Consider the following 26,240-nt stretch of genomic DNA (forward strand, 5'->3'; position numbering starts at 1 on the left):
CCTAGTCTGTCCATCACTGAAGAGCAGTTTTATTAATCCGTGTCAGTTTTTCTGCTTCTCATGATATAAAAAATAAGGTAAGATCAGACATCTTCATATAAAAGAACTACTATTATACCAAACAGGTATTAGGTTCACGATTGCATTTCTTTCTTTATAGATTTCAACCAGTCTGGCCAATTAACTGTAGAATGGGAGATAACTGTAATACGTCAACAACAGGTAAACAAGTTTTGCAGTTAGTCTTATGTAGTCAGGTAATATGGTTTGTGCGTGATATGACATTGTTGCTATTGTCATTTATTCAGTGATAGTATTTGCACCATATTTAGGTGCAGTTAATTATATTTTGTTCATATTGTACACTAATCACAGGGGCTTGTTACAATTGCCGGGTTTACTATCCATACGAACCCCTAAAAAAACAGGGGTTCGTATGGATAGTAAACCCGGCAATTGTAACAAGCCCCTGTGCACTAATGCCAACAAGTGTGTCAACAGAATAGTGATCAACAGTGAAAGTTGAACAATTTTATATACCCCCCCTCTTTTTTGTCTAACGTTTGTAGCAACACATATAAAGTTTTTTGCAAATACTAAATGTGATTTACTTCTACCCATAGTTGTGTGTGACATTTTAATGGATCACCTTGGCAATTACAATACTGGCTATAGTGTGTCTTCGTTGTTTTATATAAACATTGCTGATGTAAAATGGTTAATCCAATATTTAGTACTTATTTTTGTCTCCAAAATATACACTTCTAATCACAAAATCACTATAATTACTATAAAAAACATGAAACAACCAATACAATAAAAACATTTATTACGCTAATGAAATGGATTCACACAACACAATAGTTCAATACTATTCAATAAACAAATTTAAGAATATCCAATATAGAAATTCAAAAATTGTTAATACATAAGAAGTTAACCCGCCATACCGAAGGTCAGCAAAAAACAGTCAGTGTTAAAAGAAAATTGAACCAAGAGTACACTCTAAATTTTGATATAGACAGAATCTGCTAAAAAAAAAGCCTCCCTTAAGCGCCCAAAAAAAGACCAAGTTAGGGACGACATCAAAAGATCGATGTAGGATAAAAAACCTAAATCAAATAGTTTTGGGGGTGGGGGGGTCAACATTGCTGCAAGTTTTGTTAATCCAAAATCGATTTTACCTATATCCATATAGGTAAATCAATTTTTCCCAAATTAAGTTAAGGGGGGGGGGTCAGTGAAAAAACTATGTGAATTAAGTTTTTTATCCTACATTGAACTTTTGATGTCGTAGAGATAAGCTAAAGTCAGCCTTCTGAAGAATTAAATGAGAGAAATCTGCTACAAAAACTCTCCCCCTCAAAAGGGGTCAGAAATAAATGAAGCCTTTCTCGTAAAGAGTGTTCCCTCAACTCAAATGAGCCAAAGTATTGTCTATTAAATGAACAAACTTTTGAATTCCAGCATGATTCAAATGCAACAGGTCAGTTTTGTGAAATAAAGAGAACATAGGTCTATGAAATCTGTCATAGAAAGACTTACAAACTGGCATATGATTAACCTTCGCACATCCTGTTTGAGAAAAATCAAAAATTTGTGAATTAAAATCCTGAACTAAGCAGTCAGACATCCTAAAATCTACTGGTCTAGGTAAAATTGAAGATAAAATAATTCTACAGGAGGCGTTTACACACCTAATTTCCTGAATAATTAAATCAATATTAATCCTATGTTGATTACTAGTTATTGCAAAAATATCATTAGTGCCAACATGAATTAAAACATTACAAAATTCGTTGATATTAAAATACCCATGTCTTATTTTCCATAGCAAACGTTCACTTGTTATGCCACCAAACGCTTGTATCTCTGTATTCTTTAAATCAGGAAAGTATTTAAAAAAATGAATCACTCAAAATCAAAGTGCTTCTGCACCAAGCTTTGCCTCCTAAAACGAGAATAAAGTATTAGAAAACAATTAACAATAAGACATCGTTTTATTTGCCACAATTAGCTTTTCATTCAAACCATAAGGCAGATATAGTAGAACTTTTCCAGTCACCCTGAAGTTGAATTAAATCAGATGGTAGACCACATTTGAAAGCCCACATGGCACCACCCCTTCTAAAACTATGAGTTGAAAATTTACCTACATCCAAGCCAATACTTGTAAATGCATTTTTTCAAAAAGGCATTGAACATATTGTAAGTAACTGGTTTTAAAACACCATTATTTTTAACAACAAAAGCTGAGGCTGAGTCTGAGTCTGGAACAATAAATTTATCGCACACGGAAACATAGGCCGTAAAAGGACAAAGATGAGAAGAAGTATTTCTAACAAGAGGAATTTGCAAACTCCTTTCTCCAATTTGTATAGTTTTGAACCAATTAAAATTTACAAGCAATACATTAATATGTTTTACAAAAATATCTTTCCTTTTTAGACATTTCAAAGGGTCATCTGCGGTGCCTACCAAATTAGACTTTCGGCACATAAGAAAAAACGCAAACAAAAATAAACTCCAAAAAGTATGATGATTACTCTCCTCAAAATTTGAAATATTTTTAAACTGCAATAAAATATTCGGAGAAATGGGAAAGGCTGATTTAAATTCATGCCGATTTACTCTTTTTAAATCTTTAAAAATAATTTAAAATAGAAAGAATTTAAACGCGGAAATTCTAAATCCAAATACAAATTAAGACATTTAAAATTAATTAACATAATTTCTAATCGAGTCAGTGCTATTAAATGACCGACTTAAAAATTGACAGTATAAACATATAGTCTCTATTGAACAAGGGAAAGGCGCTAAATCATAAAAACTACAAAATTCCATTGTGTTTTCAAATTTTTTCTAGTACCAACTGCATTAGCACTATTTATTGAACATCTTGCTTCTCCTTTCAACCTGACTAAATCACAACTCATGTTGAAACCTAAAAAGAAAATTGTTTATTTCAATTTCCTGAAAAAAATGTTTGTCAACAAGATTAAAATATTCCGACTGATAAAAGGGAGACAAATCCCACCTAGATAACAAATCTGAAACTCTGTTATCTTTTCCATTCAAGTGAATCGCTTTAATTTCACACTCATTTATAGCACAAATAAATGCAATTTCTCTTAAACAAGCTTGTAAAAACCTACTCCTCGAACGACCATGGTTTATGACTTGCACAGAAAAGGCATTATCACAATAAATGCAAATTTTCTTTCCCTTTCGAACCCACACTTTTAAACAAACAATCACAGTCAACAATTCCAAAGAATTAATATGCAAATTTTGTTCTATTATAAAACTTGGAAAAGCACAATGAAAATACTGTGAAGATGAAATACCACAGCAACCAGACAAACATGCGTCACATGAGAAAAACTGATCTGGTTCTGTCCATTCTTCCAGACTTAAAATGGAAATACCATCAAAAATCAGTAAGAATTCTGACCACCAGAAAATGTCCTTTTTGAATTCCATTGATAATTCTAGACATTGATCATCAGAAACAAATTCTCTCAAAAAATTTTAAATTCTAGAAATGAATATTCTACTGGGTTTGACACAACTGGCTATGAAATTTAACTTTCCAATCAACGATTGCACTTCTTTTCTGACAACCTTACTTTTTAACAAACAAGCAATAACCAAAGCCAAAATTTCAGTAAGCCTAGCAGGAGTAAAGTCATTTTCTCCGTATCAAACCAGACACCAAGAAAAGACATCCTGGAACATGGGGGGCAAGCTTTTTCAAGCGATTCCTCTAAACCACAATTGTCTAGCACCTGTTGTAAAATCTGAGATGAATTATCAGCTGTGTCTGGATAGTCAGCGCGGCAAAATCGTCCAAATAATTAACGACTTCAACACCGAACTTTTTAACAATATAAGAGACTGCATTTGTGATTCTTTGACAAATATAAGCCGATGGTTTCAAACCCATGGGCAATACTCTGTCCACAAAAATATGATTGCGCCAAGAAAAAACCTACTAAATTGTAATCCTTGAGATCTAGTGGAAACTGTCGGTAAGCCCGGCGCATATCGCGCTTAAAAATATGACACTGCAGACCTTTCTTCTTGATAATCTCTACAAGTTTATCCACGTTTGGATAATGTAAATCAACCTTATTCCCCAAATACTCATTTTTTTCAATGCAATCATTAACAGAGTTACCTTTGGGAAAACTAAGATCCATTATAACCCTTCTTTCCTCTGAATCAGCTTTTAAAAAATGTTCTCAAAACTACCAAAATGTGTTGATCGACGCTTCAACTCAAATTTCAAAAATAGTATAAATAAGAACTAAGTGTTTACCGTGTGAAAGCAAATCTTGGAGTGAAGTAAAAAGGTATGTAATTTAATAGGTAAACGAAAGTGAGTAGAATTCAACTTACAATCCAATAAAAAAAGTTCTGACAAAATCAGTATGACGAAAAGACTGTAGCATTTAAATAAATAAATTCCTCAGGAACAGAAAAATAATAAATTCTTGCAAGACTATAAATTTCTTTCTCAGTAATTAATCATTTTTGATAAAATAAAAATTTCCACATTCTTGAATATACATGTACCATGTAATTATTCCCATCCTGGTATTACAGAGTCGGTTTCACAAAAAAAAAACATACCAGTACTGGTTAGTATCAGATTAAAATAATTCATCTTTGTCTAAGATTAATCTTAAGTCATGAACAATTCAGTATACTTACGATCAATCTTAGTCGTAAATGTTTTTGTGAATCTAACTCATGGTCTCTGGTCCTTTGTAATCATAACAGTTCATAACACATATCCTTATTTTTATATGTTAGAAGAGTGCAAAATGTATATATCTACTAGTAAATGATGTTTATACTTTTTTTTTAATTTCTTATTTTAGGATAAATGTAAAGGATCCTCCACCAAGTTTTGTAGTGTATGTATGCTGTTTGTATGCTGTATGTTTACAGGTTGATAAACTCCTTGTCTAAGATATTTAAAATGTCAGAACAGCAGGTAAGAACATGTAGAAATATACCATTGAACAATGTTGAAAGTCAAGCAGAAATAAGTAAAAAGATACATACAATTACATTTGCAAAGGCAGGGTCTTAATAAGGCAGCAACCATTTGATTTTCTGGAGGGGGGGGGGCTATGGTTTTTTTTGGAAAAAAAAGTGTTTCCATTTTTTGGAGAAAAAAATAATTTGTTTGTTTCACCCTCAGCTGCCACTATATGTAATGCTAAAATTGAAAGAAAAAAATTGTTTTCGACTTGTCGCGAAAAAAATAGATTGTTTTTCGCTGCAGGCGAAAAAGAAAATTTGTCCAGAAAAAAAAACCATAGCCCCCCCCCCAGAAAATCAAATGGTTGTTGCCTAACTAACTATACGTTATCATAGATTTGCTAATTATTATTTAGGCTGTAGGGTTACCTCCTTACATCCATGTTATTTGGAATAGTTAGATATATAATTGCCTCATTGGCAATCTTACCAATTTTCCTTTTATAATGGTAAGTTTAAGAAAAATTACTACCCTTGACAAAAAAATAAAAAGATGAAAATATAGACCAACATATAAGAGCAACACAGACAAGATGAATAACAAAACAGAAACAAAACCCCAAAAGTAAAACAAAGTACATGCAATAACTGTAAAATTTGTACTATTGTGCAAACCATTATTCATCTTTTATTCAATTTCAGAGGTGTGGTAAGTATTAATGAAATATTTAATTGGACCCTATAACAAAAGTATGACATTGAACCACACACTCTATCACAAAGAAACCAGTATGACAAACACCTATTTTGATAATACAGAAGATTAATATATCTTTAAGAATAGAATGGGATTAAAACATTCAGCTAATTTTACAAGGGTTATCTCCCTGTATTGTTATGTACCACCTTAAATTTATTTTGAGTTACTGAGGTTGGTTAAGGTGCTTAACAAATTGAGACAGCAGAAGTTTGACTGCAGAAACATTATTGTATTTAGACATTTATAGTCATGTACTTGTTATCAAAGGATTAAATACAATCATCATTTGTATAGTAAGCAGTAAATGATGTTTTATAGAAAATAACAATGAATATGAAAAAAACGCAAAACCAAAAACTGTATGCTCTTGGAGTTTAACCTTTTGATATTGGGGCCCATCAAAATGCAAGAAATTGTAGGAAATAATTGTGTACAAATCATAATTTTGAAAAAGCCATACTAGCAATAAGAGGAAATTAATATTTCATCAGCAAAAGATTCTCCTGCACTGAGCCTTTCTCCCAAAAAATCAAATTGTCTCCACCTATAGTTACATTAATGATAATAATATTTTTTAATATTAGGCAATATCTGATATGGAATGTCATCCTCTAAAGACTTTGGAGGAAGTAAGAAATTGGTCAGATGAGGGTATTCCGAACAAGATGAAACAGGCTACTGAATGTTTGAGAGAGAGACCCCACACAAATGAAACAGTTCCAAAAACACTTGTGTGTCATGATATGAGAGGAGGCTATCTTGAAGACAGGTAAATTTTATTTTAAGGTGTACACATCACTGTAGGAAAAAAAAATAAAAATAGAATCATTTATAAGTTATTCATACAGGGTTTGTTGTGTTCAAGTTTTACTGATCAGTTTGTATTTATTTGGAGAAAAATAGAGAATCTACTAAGTCATGTAATGTTTACATTCCAGCAGTGAGTTGTTCAGGATTACTTAAACACATGAAATGTTATTGTTGTGTATACGGTATTTCAAAAACAAAAAAAAAAGAAAACTGAATGTTGATGATAAGGGACTCATTTTGGGCTTGAAATTGAAAAAAATCACTTTAAAATGGTCAAAAGCTATGAATATAACTTGAGGTTTTATACAGAAAAGTGGAATATTAAATCAATTATTCTAGTGATATAGGATTATTGTTTGATCTAATAAGTCAAGTTTTCATATTTTGACATTTAAATCTTTATTTTGAACAGATTTATCCAGGGTGACAAGAACGAGAAAAGCTATAACTTTTACCACTGGCAGCTTATTGATTCATTTGTTTACTTTAGTCATAATTTCATCACCATCCCACCGGTAACATGGATAAATGTAGCACATAGAAATGGTGTGAAAATGTTAGGTAATGTTATATTGGTTGCTCCAAAATCCCAAATTTTATTTGTTCCATCTCACAAGTTAAATAGAATTAGAAATACAAATTATCCAAAAGTAAATGCTTATAAGTTAAACTCTCAAAGTTTTCTGTGTATTCTTTTTCTTTATAATGTATAAATATGACTGATGTATGGAAAATTACAGTTGACAGCACTATTGTCACAGATAAAAATCTTTAATTATTTTGGACATTTCATAGGGTTTAAAAATTATAAGCAGTTTTTTGGCTATGACTTTCTGTATGCATTTGCATGGAGCATGCATGTTTATTATCGGTATAAAGCTCTAAATATTACACAAAAGTATGAATGTTCCATTCATTGATTTATAGGACAAAAATCTTAGCGTTGAAACTTTATTCAACAGATATTGTGAAATTTCCACGTTTTTTCTCTCACTTATTTACCAGTCTTTTTTTCTTACAGGAACTCTGATAACAGAATGGAATGATGGGTATAAAATATGTGAAGAGTTCTTAGCATCAGAATCATCATACCAAGCACTTGCAGATCAAATGGTCAAAATTACACAGTTTTACAGATTTGATGGATGGCTGATCAATATAGAAAATAAAATTGTGGTAATTATCTTTCAAAAACAATTACAAATATTTTTATACGACAGCAAAAATTAAAAAAAAAAATGGTATATTGGTATCACGTCATTGTCAGCGTCGTCTGAAGATAGATGGTTTTCAGATAATAACTTCAGTATAAGTAAATAGAAATGCATAAAATTTTAACACAATGTTTATAACCACAAAAGAAAGGTTGGGATTGATTTTCGAGGTTATGGTCCCATAGGTTTTGGAATTAGAGGCCCCAAGGGGCCCAAAACAGGCATTTATGTCGTTTCAGGACAATATGTTGTGCAGAAGTTTTTCAATTGCTCTTAAATTGTACCACAATGTTTAATACCATAAGTAGAAAGTTCAGATTTATTGTAAGGGGTATGGGGCAAACAGTCTATGAATTAAGGCTCAAAAAGGGTCCAAAAACAAGCATTTTTCTAGTTTCGGGACAATAACTTGTGTGTAACTATATGGATCTCTCTGACATGGTAACACAAGGTTCCACATAACAAGGGGAAGGCTGGGATTGAGTTTGGGGTTAATTTCCCCAAACATGTAGGAATAAGGGGCCAAAAAAAGGTCCAAAAAGAAGCATTTTTCTAGTTTACACACAATAATTTGTGTTTAAGTGCATGGATCTCTCTGAAATTATACTACAGGTTTCTTACTACAAAGGAAAGGCTGGAATTGAGTTTTGGGTTTTTTGCTTCAGGGGGGTTTCAACTAGTTTGGGCCGAAAGAGGGCCCTATTTAAAGAATACTGTTATATATATTATATGTTTGATTACCTTCCTTAAACTGCTTGAAAATCATGTATTAAGAAATGATGGTTGTCTAGAGATGACAAGCAGTAATTTTTTTTAGAAGTTACTTTTAATTAATATGTTAACCATGAGGCATGGCTGTATGACATTTTATATTTTAATATTTTATGATGTATTTAAATAAATAGTTATTGTTGCTAACCCCATTAGAAATTTGAATTGAGATTATTTTTGGAATACAGGAAAGGGAGAGGTGAAAAAAATTAGGAGGGGAGGGGGTGTGGTACAATTTTTCTCATTTTAGATTTCAGAAATTAAAAAGAAAATTTCTTCAAATATTTGTTTTTTTGAGGGGATTAATATTCAACAGCATAGTGAATTGCTCAAAAGCAAAAAAAAAAATTAAGTTCATTAGACCACATTCATTCTGTGTCAAAAACCTACGCTGTGTCAACTATTTAATCACAATCCAAATTCCAAGCTGTATCCAACTTGAATGTTGTGTCCATACTTGCCCCAACTGTTCAGAGTTCGACCTCTGCGGTCGTATAAAGCTGCGCCCTGTGGAGCATCTGGTTGAAGTTACAATCTAAGCAAGTGATGCATTTTCTGAATTTATTCAATGCTATTTATGCATTTTTGAGCTTTAGTGTTTGTGAATTAAAGATTAAGTATTATCCTCAAAACATGTTCAAGTGGTGTGCTGGTTTCATAGAACTTGTCTCAATTATATTAGGTCATAGTTTATTTTTGTAAACCTGAGTGTGCTCATTTTTGAATCACAGCTGCGCTATTGTTTACTTTTAGACTAGACAACATCATTTTAGTAAACACTAGATAGCAATGTTGCAGTCAGTAAGTGTTCAAAAAATGCTTTAATGGTGACTTTGCTTAATATCTAGACTAGAATTGGATAAAAAGATGATTAATAATCAAGGGGAGATAATAAGCAAATTAAGCTTTGGATCCCTTTCATTGATTGATTGATTGTTGGTTGCTTAATGTCCATTGGGATCCCTTTCATCATTTCAAACTTTTTTCTGTAGTTTCATAAAAAATTGTTTTTCAAACTTCCACATGGAGGAACAAAGGGGCTTCAGACAACTTTTATGTATAGATATTCAGGCTGTTATGACGTTTATTTGTCCTCAATGAAAAATCTTCAGCTATGCTAAAAGAGTAATTATGATAATTATGAAAGGATTTGATTTCAGGCTATACCATTTTAAGAGTGTTTCCTTTATGTATTCTGAATTGTTTTTTTTTTTATTTTCCAGGAAGAAAAGGTTCCTTGTTTATGTAAGTTTGTGGAATATCTGACAGCTAAGCTACATGAGACTTTACCAGGATCTGAAGTGATATGGTATGATAGTGTCATTAACACAGGAGAACTGACATGGCAGGATGCACTCAATGATAAAAACTGGTAAGTAAAAAATTTGTTACAGAAAATTAGTCTGTAAAATATTTGTAAGCATAGATGTTAAGCCATGGCACATTAGTGGATTGTTAATTGACTCATATCTAACCCTAAGACATCAAAAAATTAATAACCATTTTTCATGTGGATTTTTCTTACCCTGAACATGACTGAATGTGAAATTTCAAATTGAACGAAGTATTTCATGACAATAAAATTGAGAATAAAAATGAGGAATGTGTCAAAGAGACAAAAATCCGACCATAGAACAGACAACAGCAGAAGGTCACCAACAGGTCTTCAATGCAGCGAGAAATTCCTGCACCCAGAGGCGTCCTTCAGCTGGCCCCTAAACAAATATATATATTAGTTCAGTGATAATGAACGCCATATTAAACTCCAAATCGTACGTAAGAAACTAGAATTAAAAATAATACAAGATAAACAAAGGCCAGAGGCTCCTGTCATGAGACAGGCGCAAAAATGCCGCGGGGTTGAACATGTATTAGACAAGACTATTATTGGTATAAACATCACAAACATTCAAAGATAAAAAGAACAACACTGAGAACTAATGCAAGAACATCTTAACCCCCTTTAAAACAAGAGGAGTTAGCTCAGGTGCTCTGTAAAGATACGCAGATCCTGCTCCATATGAATAAAATACAGAAAAAAATCATTCAAAAAGTAATTTTACTCAAAAATATTAATAAGTCCAATAATAAAACTGGTGAATATAGATGATACTAGATAATGAAAAAAACTTATTAGTAATTTTTTTTTATGACTTTTAGTATAATAGTCCCATCAAAAACACAAACTTACACAGAGCACTCTATCTGCTTATTAAATTTTGTACCTTCTTGTATTCCAGTATAAACAGATATTCCTGATATGTTTACTGTAAAAGCAGACTTCTCATCATGTGTATTTTACATAATTTTTGTCTTTTTTTATTTGTTATACATACAAAAGGTTCTTGTATGATTTCTTTTTGATTTAAGGTGATAACAAATAAACCCTCACATATTAGAATGAATATGAAGATTATTGGGGAACTCAGTATGAGCGCCAATGAGACAACTCTCCATCCAAGTCACAATGTGTAAAAAGTTGGACATACTTTAGAATTTTAAATGTAAATGCTGCTTGTAATTTCAGTATGTTCTTTGATGTTTGTGATGGTATTTTCTTGAATTACAACTGGAACTCAGAAAAGTTACTCAGTTCCATGGCTCTAGCTATGTCTAAAGACAGACCTCGAGATGTCTATGTTGGATTAGACGTATTTGGTCGTGGTTGTTTGGGTGGTGGTGGATTTAACTCCATTGAGGTACTGATTATTAACCATTAAGAAGAGAGCAAACATAAATATTAATTTCATTTTTAGTAGAAAGGTATTATATGTAAATTGAAAAGAAAATCGTACCATTGATTATTGGACTAAATAGATAAAAAATAGATATTTTAATTTGGAAACCCTTGTGTATGCTGGTTACAATCAACATTACAAACTAAAAGTTGCTCTTCCTGTTTTACTTTAATTATTTCTGTAAAAGTTATGTCAGAACAAATAACCAGTAAATCCATGTGATTAATAGCTGTTTTATTGTAGGCATTGACAGCAATAAGGAAGTATAATATGTCAGTTGCTATATTTGCCTTTGGATGGGTGTATGAGTGTTGTGATGTTGACAACTATATTGATAATGAAAACAGGTATTTATATTGTCATTTCAGGGCCTTTTATAGCTGACTATGTGGTACAGGCTTTGCTCAATGTTGAAGGCCATACGATGACCTATAGTTGTTAATTTCTGTGTCATTTTGGTCTCTTGTGAAGAGTTGTCTCATTGGCAATCATACCAGATCTTTTTTTTTAGATTTTGCACAGATAATAAATAGACTTTTAAAGATTTTGTTTTAACAGGCGAATTTTTAATGTACTCTGACAGATATGATTATGGGATATTGGGATTTGATTGTTCAAGACACAAATTGCTAGTCAGAAATGTCTATGACTTCCATTTAATGGACAACAAATATGATAAAATTAGAATGTTTTTGTATTCAGACAAAATATTTTTTGTCAACTCTGTATACATTGAAAATCTTTAGTTAATGGATCGCTTCCTAGATCAGCACACTATTATTATTTAGAGAAGTGCAGGGTGATTAATAAAGTACATGTTGAAGATTGAAGTATTTTTATATTTTAATGACTGGATAAATATTTTGTTTTAGATTTTGGGATTTATTGAGTGATTTGTGTCCAACTTCAGTGTGGACAAAGGGAATCTTGTCGTCATCATTTTGCATTGGAGCAGGGCGCAAATTTTATCTCCAAGGAAATGTAAGAAAATGTTAAATACTTTTCACATTTTATCATTAGAGATAAAACTTTATTTTATACAGAGCATAATAATGTCTATTATTTACATGACAAAAATATACCTACAACCATGCTTTTCTGTAGTGGACTATTTGAGAAATTAGTTTGCACTATGTGAACATTATTTATTATTTAATTGATAATTGGTTGAGTTTTTATTATTCAATGATTAATTTTTTTCTGAATAAATGATAGAAAAAAACAAAATCTACATTGAAATATTCGTTTATCATCAAAACAGTTTTTACTTAGCCATTTGTTTTGGTTTCATAGTTGTATATTTCTGATTTGTAAGTGAATGCTATATAAAACGAACTTAACAAATATGATTTCCTACTTAGTTGACTGAATTTATTGTAGGTCTGTAATGAGAATCCTTGGTATAATTTAAGTTTACAAGAGGTTCAGCCATATTATAGAAGGAAACAGATAGTGGTAGCTCCTCAGGAACTCCCTGCTCTAGAGCCCTGTTTTGAATGTGCATATTTAGGAGGAAGTTGTTTAAGTTACAACGGAGAGTTACCATCTACTGGAATTCCACAGTTATTCAGGTATAACTTGTTTTCGTTCCTAGTTTTTGGTCCTTCATTTGTGGATAATGGTCATTGAAGGTAAAATGGCCTTTAATAGGACCAGATTGGTCAGTTTTAGATCCAAAATAAATCACTAATTCAGGATACTAAGTGATTTAAGATCCTTCAAAAATCTAATATCTGGTATATCAGAATAATAAGTTTTATTAATCAATCAATCTCATGTTAAATTTCAAGCAAGATAAATCAATATTAATTGTTTCTTATACATGTGTAATGATTTTTTTCTTAAATGATATAAGCATTAAAAATTTGTTTGTATTGTAGGTTATTTGACCTTGACTGTAAACCTAAGGAGTCTTACATTGTAAGTTATGCTTACAAAACTAAGGGAGATAACGAAGTATTTCTAGAAATAGAAAGTCAAAGACAAAATGAAAAGAAAAGTTTTATCTTTTTGTCCGAAACTGAACAGCTACCAAGTATTAGTGACAGTGACGCAACTAATGATTATTTTGAGAAGAAGCCAATACAAAGTAGTAAAGTGATAATAAACCCCAAGCCTATTGAGACTGTGCTGAAGGAATGTCTTAACCAGATTTGTCTGCCAGCAAAGGATTGTGATTGGACTTCTAGGTACAATTTAACTGTATACATACATTATTTTGTTGTTGAACATGGTGGCTTGTATAATTATTATACTACTGTTTTATCAATATTACAAGATATAATCAGGTTTTATGCTCTCAGAATTTATTTTTTAATATGTTTGTTCCATCCATACAAAAAAAAATTCTTTATCCCTTTCTAGCTAATTTCTCAACCTTAAAATACAAGACCATACATGGCACTTATTTTTTTCTTTCTTTCAACAAATATATGGAGTATTTGTTAGCAGTTATAACTTTTTACTTGTTACTAAAATTTGTTTAAAATATAATAATTATACATGAATCACTTAAAAAAGCTTGACAGTGCATCAGACCACATCAAATTATTAGATATGTTAAGCATATTAGTGTCTTTCATTGATTGATTGTTGATGTTTACTGCTGCTTTAAGCACTATTGACTATACTGTGGTGGTCAGTTTTTATTGGTGAAGGAGGCCCTAGTGCAAGGAGAGACCACCAAACTTAGACAGGAAAACTGACAATCCTAGTCCATTAACATAAAGGTTGAATAGCTAGACAACTTTCAAATTTGTCCTTCAATGGAAAAAATCGTCAATTATGCCTGCCTTTATGACGTTATTTACTAGATAGAGGGGGTCGCCTGTATCCCTGCACTATTAAACTTCATCAAGCTTCTTAGTGATCGACCTTGTGCAGGATAAACTAGAAACAATTTTTGTTCTGTAGATACTTAATCACAATTCCCTTATGACAGCAGTGCTAATTTTAAATTATAAGAATTCAATTTGCCGAATAATTCATGCAATATATCATCATAGTTTTCCAACCACTCGGTCGTCATGGAAATGCAAGTGACAAGGCCCCTAAACGCAGGAATAATGTTACAGTACATAAACTACTTAGACCACTCTTCAACTATGACTGAGGCCAAAGTATCTTAAAAAACATGTCAATTAGTCTAAAGGAATCTATGATTCAATCATAAATGCATATAAAAGCTTGTTTTATGTAACTAAATGCTTACTGTTTACCTTTACAGGTGGTATATACTGGATAAGGAACAGATAGAAGACTTTTCTCTAACCTCAATATTGTGTGGATTATCATCCAAAAACACCCAAAAGGAAATCATTAATATAGGTCAAATACAGGTAAAAGTTCATATTAGGGACGAGTATTCAATTTCATTAAGCTGGAATTGCCTGCTATAATAGGATTGCAATTGTGACTACATATGTTTATATAGATTCCACAACTGCAACAAGTGTATTACAATATTTCTCCACTCAAGACAGTTAAATTTTAATATTTAAAGCATGAGGCTTGCCAAGCTTTTTAAATAATTCAAATTTAACTGTTAAGAGTGGAGAAATATCGTAATACACCAGTTACAGTGGTAGAATCTGTTTCTCTATTGATTTTTATCCTTCCTTTTCAAAGATTTGAGGAAAGTTGTGTACTTTTGATGTGACGTCATCAGGCATGGTCACCTTTTTTCATGACGTCACAATAACAAATTTATTGGCACAATTAAATTTCAACCAATTATTTGCAGAGAACAGAATTTTCACTAGTGAGGAGAAATATTTTTCTCACACCGGTCAGTGAAAATAGCACAAAAGTTAGAGAAAAGGCAATACAGGAGTTAGCTTTTGTTTTGAGTAGACTTGAAAATAACATAATTATAATTACCGATGCCGCAATATCATTTTACAATGATACAACAAAGATAGTTTTAAGATACCTATGAAAAAAGGATAAGGAACTGACAAAAAAGTCCAAGAAATACTATGGGTAAAATAAATAGAACTTCAGTGGATTCATTTATTTTCAGGGATACAAGTTTTCGTGGATGGGGACAAACTTGTATTTTCGTCAATACTTGATATCGTGGTTTTAATAGTCTGCATACAAGCCTATATAACATCTGAAATTTGTTGAACATTTAAATTTGTGGTTCACTAGTAACCATGAAACCCACAAAATTGGTATCCAAGATACTAACAATCCATAGTAAAATATAAATACACTTCTCAGTAATCTGAAGATTTATCAACACAAAACCAGGAAAACAAGGTAAGAACATCACGTGACAATTAATTAGGATTATTTAAAAAAAAATATTTTACCATCAGCTAACTGCATGAATAATAAGAATGTTCTTTCATTTCCACAGATGTTTCCATTATCTCAACTCAGAATTCCAAGCATTTCCAACATAGAAATCTCAACGCAAGCTGACAGTACCATAGAAGTATCATGGGCATGTAGCAATCCAGCAGATGTCAGTTACTACATTGTGTACCTAGACAATATTTATCTTGGCAGAGCAGCTTCAACATATTATTTTCTGGAAAATCAAAAGGATGACAAAAAATCATTTATTATCAGTGTTCAAGCTGTTTTAAATATTGGACTTGTTACAAATCTGGCAAAATCTGAAAAATTTAATGTAAATATATAGAACATTCCTAGAAGTTTTGTATCTTATTTAATATATTATATGTAGAGGGATTAACAAAATTATAATACTCATATAATTTGCTGATTATTTCAGAATATATTGATTCCTTTGATGTTTTTACTGAAATTAAGGTTCCACTGTGGAAGATGGAGAATTTCTAAATGTTAAAATAAACTATTTAGTATCTTTTTTTTGTAGAGGAAAATATAAGCATTGCAATACTCATATAATGTGTTGATCATATCATTTGAATATGAATTACTTTGATATTAGTACTATAACTAACATGGTTCAATTGTTGAAAATAGTGAATTTCTAAATGTTAAAAAAACTAATCTTGCAATATCGTGTGTTAATCTATGGCTATTTTTATTGGTCGTTGTACTCTTTTTGACAATCTACTAAATAAAGTGTTCATCATTAGCAGAATCTGTTAAATTCTTGATATTTCATAATTTCTTGTGGCCATATAAAGTTTATTATATAGTATAACTTTCTGCTCCAATTTAAGACAATATGTTGTCTTATACAGCCCACTAACTGTACATGATATAGTGGTTTATTGTTGCTAGGCAAAACGTGCGTCTGGCATATATAGTCCTGGTATCTATGATGAGTTTATTTATTATTGTTGCGTAATACTTTCTGTATCTGTATAACATTCCCCAAAAACTCATCAAATGTCAAACAGGAGGTAGATTTGCAAAACGTTCAAAAACTCATCATACAGAGGAATAAAGAGGAAAAGAGGAAGATATCGAAAAGCAGCAAAATTTTACCACTTCTGTTGCAGAAAGCTTGACATAGCGATAGTGATCCAGAGGCTGCCTCATTAGCTTACTTCTTTAAAGCTTTATTCTTTAGGAGGTGGTAGACCTGGATGCTTCAAACTTTGTAAATAGATAATGGATGCCTGATATTATGAAGTTTCTATCTGTCATATGTCCATTGCCCTTGACCTCATTTTCATGGTTTAGAGAGTAATTGAAAAAAAAAATTGTAATGTTAATTTCTCTCTTATTACGAGTTTTAGGATTACTATATTTGCAAGGTCCTTAACATCATTTCATGGATCAGTGAACAAGGTTTAGTTTAAATGGTAAAGTCCATATATCATATACTATAAGCAATAAGTCTACTTATTTGGTATATGGAATGATTGTAGGTTGTATTTCTGTAAATATTGACAATTCATTTTCCCATAGGAACTCCCTTTACCACTAAAACTGTACCACTTTATTATGAAGTTTTGAAAATCAGCCTATCCTAGAATGGAAAGTTAATATGCACTACAAATGTATTATTTTTTACAAAGGTCAAAATATAAGAGCTGTGTGGCATATTTTAACGTTTATAGGCCCCAAACTTCTAAGAGTTTTAACTAACCATAAATTTCTTAACTACCCCTACCTCTACTGTAGGGTTACCACAGATTTCAATATAAACAATATTCACGTCTATATTTACTGGTAACATTCCCAAATTATGTCTCTATGAGGTGCAACCTACATATCAGAATTGGGAATCAGTACGTAAACAAAATCAATTATCTATGAATATTCTAAATTTCCCCAAAAGAGGCGTGGTTTGAGAAACAGCTGTATTTACAAAGTGCAACCTGTAAAGTGTACATGTCTAACCTTTTTTCATTGTTAAGTGGTCTAAGTTCATTTTTGGTGTTTTGGTCTTTTTTTCTATTACTATCTGCAATATGTCAACTTTATTTGGTATGTGGAAATATTTTATATTGTACATGTCCGTCTCCTAATTTTTATTTGACCATGACATCATTTTCACGGTTCATTGCTCAGTTTCGTGCTTTGCTCTGTTTTTCTTATAAGCAATAGATCAATTATATTTGTATTCCTGGACTATCAACATAAAATCAATGGTTAGTATGGAAGGCAAGACATTTCAGTGTGTGCACTATTGTTTCAATATAAAGATAATAATTTATCTCTCAGATCCTAACAATGTGTCACATGATAAGTCAAGCAGAAGGACCAGGGAATTATGTATTGTTAAGAATCAATTGCCAAGTAACAATAATTATGCCAAATATCAAACAAGGTTCATACAGATATTTTGATGCTTTCTATATAAAAACAAGAAGATGTGAAAGGATTACCAACCACCAGAGAACAAATGATCCAATAGTTAGCAACTATAGGTAACTGTTGGGCCTTTAAAGCATTACAATGAATGAGCAAAACCCATATTGCATTGGAAGCTATAAAACACAAGACTACAGATAATGAATGTTGTTTATTTACAAAAATGTTCAATAAAATATATAATTTGATCTTTTTATAAATGTATTTATAAAATTGTGTAGATATATATATATATACTGTGTACAGTTTGATCATTTGGTAGCACCTAATTTTAATACATGTTTAAGAAAGTTACATTACAAATTTAACTCTTCTAAAAAGAAAAACAATGCTATCTGCATTAAACAGAAATAACAACAAAATTACTACCTGTATTACTAGCTGACAGCTATACTTTTACCTGAATATCAAACACAGGTATAAAGTTTTCAAATCCACTACAACAACTTTTTCTCTGCAATTACTTGATCTTCAATACAACTTTTGACACAGAAGCTCAAAAACAAGTCTTTTATAAAATTAAATTAAATTTGTATGACTTGCGAAAACTTCTATAAAGAAAATTTGACTAGCCCTTCAACATTCTTACTTTGTTTAGTGATCTTGGGCTGTAGGCCTTGGGGTTAAGCATAAAGATGGTTTGTACAATATTAAAAACACATTGCATTATGTAACTTTCAAAATATCAGTAGTGGATCTAGCTGTTTTTTAAAGAGAGGTTCCAACCCAGGAGAAAGTGGGCTTCTAAATATATGTCCTCATTCAAATGCATTGATCATCAAACATATTGGTGTTCCAAGTTCCAACCCCGACCCAGAACTGCCACTGCAATTTGGATTACATAATTTTATATTTTAGTTTTAGACACCTTTTTATTTCAGACATATATAAAGCCAAGGATTTGTTTATTTGTATTTTTTTTTAAATTATTATTTATTGTTAAAAGAAACAAGCTCAGAGGCAAATCTGTAGTAAAAAAATAAGTAGTTATCATATAACCTTAACAAGTAAAAAGAAATAATGTATAAAAAAAAACAAGTGAATGTTGTAAGTATATGCTGTTCATGAGAGATCATTATAAATAGCTCACAAAAAAATTCAGTAAAAATCTTAGAATGTATCATCAAAGTGGAAGACAATCAAATATGGCTTTAAAAAATAATTTGGTTACAGAGTACAATATAAAATTATAACAATAAAAAATACATTAGCATAAAATGTATTATCTCTCAGTGTGGTATGTCATAATGAATAAACTGGTAACTGTATTTGTATGTTTACTCTGCATATTTGAAAAACATGTCAACAATAACTTGAAGGGTTACCAATTTGTAACCAATTTATAAAAAAAGCAATTATATCAAGTATTTTTGCATAGGGATGACTAGTTTTTATTCAAATTTAAATCAATTATTATTAATAATCAATTACAGAAATTTACAAAAGTTTACAAAAATTCAGAAACCTTTACTGAGATCATTAATCTCTGGTCCATTTCGCTGTCTTTCCTAACAGATCTTTTTTCCACAGATCTTATTTTATTTTGATCATGTGTTATGATTATTTTGAATCTAAGTAAACTAGTTATACCTGTTTTATCTGACACAGGTGCTCAGCAGGTCTCTGCCTATCTCAGTATTGACAGGTTTTAATGACTTTCAAATAAAATGATTAACATTTACAGTACACAAATTAACTTTGAAGTTTGACTACATTTAAAACAAAATTAATACATTCATTTCCTATTCATGAACAACACATTTTCATATATTAATTGTCAAATGAATGTTCAGAATATGTTTGCTATCACAAAAAAAACATAGGTATACAGTTTAACCTTTTGATTTATTTTGCGTATATTAGATATGATTTAATTCCAGATGGCATGGTTCAAAATTTCCAACAATCTCTGACTTGCTATTGTCTGGTTGCTAACCATACTTTGGTTTTAAAATTATCAAAAATTTTATAAATACTCAAATGTTTACATTCAGAAGGGACAATACACATTCAACAGATATTGATTGCAAATTTGTCAATGCCCTTTTATACTAAATAAGAGATTTCAAGCCTTGGAAAAAAGACAAATTACACAATTTTTCACATCATATAAACATACATAAAGACACAGACAGAAATTTAAGCATAACAATTATCAATCTGATAACATGTGAAAAAGTTTGAGAGTAGATAGTCTTCTATTATTCTCATTTGGTAATATGATTTAAATTTAAGTATAAAACTGACCATTTACCATGACATTTGTAGTTTTAATGTCTGTTAATCATTTTAATAGTTTCTGCAGCTTTTTATATTTTGACGATGATTTTTTCAATCAGTACCGTACAGTTTGAAAGGGGAGATAACAAAATTGTATATTTATATAAACAATGTTTTCATTATATAACAAACTATCACATTAAAATGAGATTTTAAGGTCTTAAAGCTTAAGAACTCAGTCTGGTAAATAAACAAGTATGCATTTTTTGTTTTTTAAAAGTAGTAAAAATTGTCTACAAGAAACTTCATGATTGCGTACTCTTAATATGTATTACTGTGATTTCAATGAATTTATTTGAATTCTTCAGTCATTTTTTCTGATGAAACAGTTCAATTTCTCATAAATAGTTTTACAAGTATACAATATATTATATAAATTTAACATTATCAACAAATTTTCATACAGAAAGTTCTCAGCCAATTTACAGATTTGTCCTGTAATCAAACAAATGGCTCAGGTTTTTTTCCAGATGTTTTTGCAACATAAAGATGATATTTATCTTACTCCCACCTTTTAAACTGCATTGAAAATACCATTGAAGATTGATTATCTGTTAAAGGATTGTCACAACTATAACTTATTCCTGGCAACTTATTTCTGTGGTAAAATTGAACAATTTATTTAGTCCGACTGTCAGATGTTCTTTGGCACCATTTGAAATCTAGTGTTACAGAACACATACAGTGGCAGATCCAGAACTTTTCATAAGGGGTGCCTGCTGAATGACCTAAGGGAGGGGGGCGTTCCAGTCATTGCTTAAGTGATTCCCTATATAATCAACCAAATTTTTTCCACGAAAGGGGGAGGCCCGGGCCCCCCGGATTCGCCTATGACGTATCAATCAAATACATGCAATAAGAACTCATTAGATATAACCATGCAAACAATTGCAAAAGCTTATATACCAAAATTGAAATAAACCATATGCTGTCTGCTTTTCAGGAAGTTAGTCACAATTAGCTGTTGTCAACAAAGCAGTATTTTGCACTTTGTCAAATTTTAAAATAAACATCTATTATAAAAAAAAAAATTCTAAACTGTCTCTATCCCTGAAGTCTTCTATATTTAGTCAGATAATGACCTTCAAATGGTATTTTTAAAAGCAGTACAAAACTACATATAAATGCATCTGGAAAAGCTACATATTTTATACCTCACCTAAGTATTAGACCTATCAGACATATATGAAGTTGTTATGAGGAATGGAACATGATCATGTTTGGTTGAGATTTTATATGAACAAGGGGAGACAATTCAAATTAAACCATGTTCCTTCGTTCATTTTAAATATATTATAGGTTCAATAACGAGGTTCAGTATAAAGTATGGGTTCTCAAAACATCTTTTGTAACAACAAAAACAAACATAAAATAAATATACTGTTAACAAAAAGATGACACTTTGTACAAATGGACTTATATAATGAACACATTATTATACATAAAGGTTTATCTTATTGACTTAATTGTCTTTTGTAAAGCTGACTCTCTTTCACGAGTTATTGTTCAGCATTCGTAACACTGCAAAACAAAACAAAAATAAGTAAAAACATGCAGTTATTCTAAATTAATCAAGTTAAAAGAACAGTACTAAGAGAAAAACATATCACGTATAGGTTTAATATTTAATAACATTTATTGTTAATACTAGGAATTATGTACAAGTGTAACAAACAAAACTTAAATTTGGTCAGCAAAAGCAGACTTTAGATTAATCACATTAAATTAACGAAACTTAAAAAAAGAAAGGATTGCTGGGATAGCTTTTGGATGGAACATCACTGTTAAATCACAAAATATTGCATGCATTTGTTAATGTGAAAAATTGACAAAAAAAATCTGAGAGATGCTAAAAATGATGAATTTGATTACCTTGGTACTAAAGTTAAATGTGTAAAAAAAACATGCACATGACTTCCAGCAGGATTTTTCTTTTTCTTTTGGAAGTATTAAAAAAATTTGAAAAGATCCATTTACAACTAAGTGTAACAGAGGGCACCTGTAACACAGATACAGTATAAACATTTCAATCATTGGAAAAGCATGTAAGGTTTTGTTTCAGTCTATACATCATTGACAGGAGGCAAAGGCAGTAACGCAACAATTTAAGCTTAATCAGAGATACCAATTTATGCAAGTAACATATCACATGGTTTCAATAGCAGTAACATCAAAATTGAAGCTTATTCAGGAATATCAGCATTTACAAGTAACATATCACATCATTCATTACTTCTAATCAATGAAAATGCATGGACAAAACATAGATGACGATTTAAATACTGCTAAAATTAATGTTAATTTATTAAAAAGCTTATATTTGTGTTAGTATTTAACATAGCAATTTTCAGTAAGAGTGGTGTTAAAACGAGTGGAGTGTGATGGTTATTTCTTTTGCATACTTATATACATAAAACAGACGGTTTTAACATGTTAGTATAGTATAGTATTTCATGCATATTCATTAAAATCTTATCATCAATATTTATTGTATGGATGCATTCAATTAAATTCTGTTTTACTATTTTCATAGTAAAACACTATACTTCTTGGCAATTTTCTCACACTTACCTGTACCATTTGATTATATATTACAACAGGTTCCTCCATCAATCAATAACTCATTTTGTTAGCTTCTATTATGTTTTCCACTTTAATTAATTGCATTACTTTGTTGTTGTCTTATTGATGTTTATACCACATCTTCTTTTCTAATTAATCAGACCCATGTGACACTCGGGTTACATAAATGAGGTTACCTGGACTTTCCTAGTCCGGCACCAATACTCATGTGGCGGGATTATAGAGTAGTTGTGTTGGATTATAAATACAAGACCCCCTGTACAGAATGACCCATGGTTATGTTGTCTGCATGTTAAGTGTGCATCTTACTCTTCCGGAGCACCTGAGATCACCCCAAGTTTTTGGTGGGGTTCGTGTTGTTTATTCTTTAGTATTTCTATGTTGTGTCATGTGTACTATTGTTGTTTGTTTGTCCTTTTCATTTTTAGCCATGGCGTTGTCAGTTTATTTTCGATTTTTGTGTTTGACTGTCCCTCTGGTATCTTTCGTCCCTCTCGTCCCTCTTTTTAATTACCTGCTATTTTTAGTACCAATAATGCATGTATTGTTTATTTATTATTTACCTGAACATGCATGAAATATTTGCCACTGGACTGGACATCAAGTTAGCAAACAATCATTATATTTGTATAAAAATGTCATGGATTTAATCTGTGAAACATTCTTTAAAAGGAATTGTTTGCTATTTTTTCTCAAAGATTTTTTAAGAACTACTAACCTTTAACAAAGACTGCCTTATTAAATTCTAATTGGGCAAATAAATGCAATTTAGATGAATAAAAGTGTATAGGCTATTAACATAATACAATTTCCCATTTGTTTTATAAGTGATTTCTGAGCAGTTCCTTGAAAGCATGGCAAATTACAATCAACAAATGTTAAATTGCCAACTGTCTTTACCATTTTTGAAAATAAGGTGATGTACAATTATATTAACTTTTTTGCACCAATATTTTTTGAAAATTTAATGATAAAGCAAAGACATTAACAATGCATAAAACAAGTGATCTGCCAAGCAAACATAGATTGTGTCGTGTCGTATGTGAAGATTTATAAATAAATGCATTAAATAGGGGAATGCATAATTAGCTATATATTGAGTATGGGTATTATACCTCCTATTTTCTCATGGCTAAAGTTTGATCATACATCTTTTTCTCTGTAATTAATCAACTAATTTATTAACTTTTTCACTTCACTTTCACTATTGAAGATCAACACCTCACATAAAAATTAACTTAAGATTTACATTTAGAAGGTTTAAAACATCTTTTGTTTATTTATTTTTTTCGTCTGTTTGTTTGAGAAATTCCATTTACCTATTAAAATCATTTAATTTCAGTAAAAGGTCACTTAATTTAAAAAAATTTTAAATCAGATTTATCAAATACATATACAGAGGTATTTATACAAATAATTGAAACACTATAGCAAGCAAAACATCTTATTACTACATATACAATAACACAGTGAGATATAAGTGGTGATATTAATTCACAAAACACAAACTATATACAATTCTTCCGTTATACAAAGCAGTGACAAAAACAAAATCATATAATCTATAAACTTACGTCTTAAATCCTGGGATGTTGGTTCTGTTGTTTGTATTTCTTTGAATGCATTTATCCATTGGTCCATATCTTCCCTGGTATCAGCACTAAGTATAAAGTCTCTGTCTGGAGTATTGAGAGTAAACACGTACACCATACTCGACCTCACATCCTTTGCCCCCATCGTCACCCCATACCCTCCATCAACATGGCCGATATACACTTCTCCTTTTGGAAAAGGGCTCTAAAAAGTTACATTGTCAAAATAAAGATCATTTAAAAATAAATAGTCACTTATAAAAATAACGAATAACACTGATTTTTTGTTTAACAAATAGTAACATTAGAAAATCAGAAAACATTTTTGTAAAATTGTGGAGAACTAACTTTTCTTGTATTTTAAAACATATTAAGTACAGCTCTTTATAAGAACCAGGCAGTGTGCCATATACATGTGATACATGGGGGGTTTCAGATTTTATCTACATTTGGCCTAGTAGAAACAATGAGTGAAAAACGCTCAAAAAATAATTTTGAGTGGGAAAATATGAGTGGTTGCCATGGTAACGGACACACAATTTTTTGGTTGTTAAGCGTTGAAAAATCTTTTAAAAATCAGCTAAATCACCACATTTCAGAGCCTGATTATGAATACAATCATGCATTTTTCATTAATTTTCATATGTAACATTGATAGAACTTGGTTTAAGCTTCATTTTAGTGAAGATTGCATGTCAACCAAATTTGTATTTTTTTTGTTATATTTTGGGAAAAAATGCATATTTTCAACTTTTCTGAAATTGGGATTTTTGCTGAATTACCACATATTCTCTGGTGTTTTTCAGAAAAGTGCAAATGTGTACAGAATAGTTAGCACTGTAGTTATGAAGTTTGGATACTACTTTACCAAATTTGATAGACAAATGTGTGGGATTTTTTTTAGTTTTATCACCATAGCAACCGATTTTTTCCTTGGAAACGGAGTTTTCATTTGCAGAATATTGCAGTTTAAGAGCTTAAATGTCCTGAATTTTTCATAACCGATAAGAAAAATACATAAAAGCTAATGAAAACTTTAAATAACAATCGTTTAGTGTTGTTGACTTCAATTGTTACCACGGAAAGACATTATCCATAGCATCATCCACTAAAAAACTGCATAAATAGAAATTTATGTACAAAAAACATATAAATAAAGCGTTCAAATTGGAATATGACTTAAGTCTTTGCTTCACTCACAGTCTTGTCTGGGATTTTTTCTTCAGATTGTTCAATAAATGTAATATGTCATGAAACATTAGGGTTGGGGGGGGGGGGGGGGGGGGGGGCTGGGGTATAAGTTGATTTGTTTAAATGTTGCATACAAGTAGATACTTGAAAAGATAACTGCGTTTCGTCGTCCGAAGAAACATTGGTTTTCGAACTTTAACTTTAGTTTAAGTTAATAGAAATCTATGACATTTATACACACGGTTATTTACCACAAAAAGAAGGTTGGGATTGATTTTGAGAGTTTTGGTCCCAATAGTTTAGGAATTAGGGGCCAAAAAAGGGCCCATTTATACATTTTTCTTGATTTTCACACAATAACTTCAGTATAAGTAAATAGAAATCTATGAAATTTTAACACAAGGTTTATGACCATGAAGGAAGGTTAGGATTGATTTTGGGAGTTTTGGTCCCAACAGTTTAGTAATTAGGGACCAAAAGGGTCAAAATTAAACTTGAATAATTGGGGTTCTAAAATACTAGTATGCCGAATCTGAACTGTGAA

At 30.9% G+C, this 26,240-nt stretch overlaps 2 protein-coding genes across 7 annotated transcripts in view; one reads left to right on the forward strand and one right to left on the reverse strand.

Annotated features, from left to right (window-relative positions):
* Nucleotides 1-193: 193 nt before the first annotated feature.
* LOC143045971 (cytosolic endo-beta-N-acetylglucosaminidase-like) lies at nucleotides 194-16,365 on the forward strand. 2 transcript variants are annotated; one of them, XM_076218861.1, is made up of 13 exons: nucleotides 194-257; nucleotides 4,887-5,002; nucleotides 6,337-6,521; nucleotides 6,975-7,123; nucleotides 7,584-7,738; nucleotides 9,771-9,919; nucleotides 11,075-11,246; nucleotides 11,529-11,632; nucleotides 12,158-12,266; nucleotides 12,666-12,856; nucleotides 13,166-13,474; nucleotides 14,512-14,623; nucleotides 15,649-16,365. In XM_076218861.1, exons 2-13 carry the CDS (start codon nucleotides 4,925-4,927, stop codon nucleotides 15,934-15,936), a joined length of 2,001 nt encoding a protein of 666 aa, XP_076074976.1. In that variant the 5' UTR covers nucleotides 194-257; nucleotides 4,887-4,924; the 3' UTR covers nucleotides 15,937-16,365. The 2 variants fall into 2 exon arrangements, with proteins under 2 accessions (XP_076074976.1, XP_076074977.1); XM_076218862.1 differs by having other exon boundaries at nucleotides 204-222.
* A 1,821-nt stretch (nucleotides 16,366-18,186) lies between these two features.
* The window catches only part of LOC143045973 (arf-GAP with dual PH domain-containing protein 1-like), a 37,240-nt gene continuing 29,186 nt past the window's right edge, over nucleotides 18,187-26,240 (reverse strand). For 4 of the 5 annotated variants that reach the window (XM_076218868.1, XM_076218867.1, XM_076218865.1 and 1 more), the window contains 3 exons: nucleotides 24,488-24,710; nucleotides 24,029-24,072; nucleotides 18,187-21,851 (listed from right to left, as the gene is read on the reverse strand). In XM_076218868.1, coding sequence (XP_076074983.1) covers nucleotides 24,032-24,072; nucleotides 24,488-24,710 — 264 coding nt within the window. In that variant the 3' untranslated portion in view covers nucleotides 18,187-21,851; nucleotides 24,029-24,031. The remainder of the gene's footprint in view (nucleotides 21,852-24,028; nucleotides 24,073-24,487; nucleotides 24,711-26,240) is intronic. The other variant, XM_076218864.1, reaches the window with a different exon arrangement.

The sequence above is a fragment of the Mytilus galloprovincialis genome, chromosome 9, assembly GCF_965363235.1.
Source record: "Mytilus galloprovincialis chromosome 9, xbMytGall1.hap1.1, whole genome shotgun sequence".
Lineage (NCBI taxonomy): Eukaryota > Metazoa > Mollusca > Bivalvia > Mytilida > Mytilidae > Mytilus > Mytilus galloprovincialis.

Excerpts from the sequence above, each read along its gene's own strand:
- LOC143045971 (XM_076218861.1), top strand. The coding sequence starts at position 4,925 with ATGTATGCTGTTTGTATGCTGTATGTTTACAGGTTGATAAACTCCTTG. Across the intron at positions 5,003-6,336 it reads TTAAAATGTCAGAACAGCAG|GCAATATCTGATATGGAATG; the intron begins GTAAGAACATGT and ends TTTTAATATTAG. Across the intron at positions 6,522-6,974 it reads GGAGGCTATCTTGAAGACAG|ATTTATCCAGGGTGACAAGA; the intron begins GTAAATTTTATT and ends TATTTTGAACAG.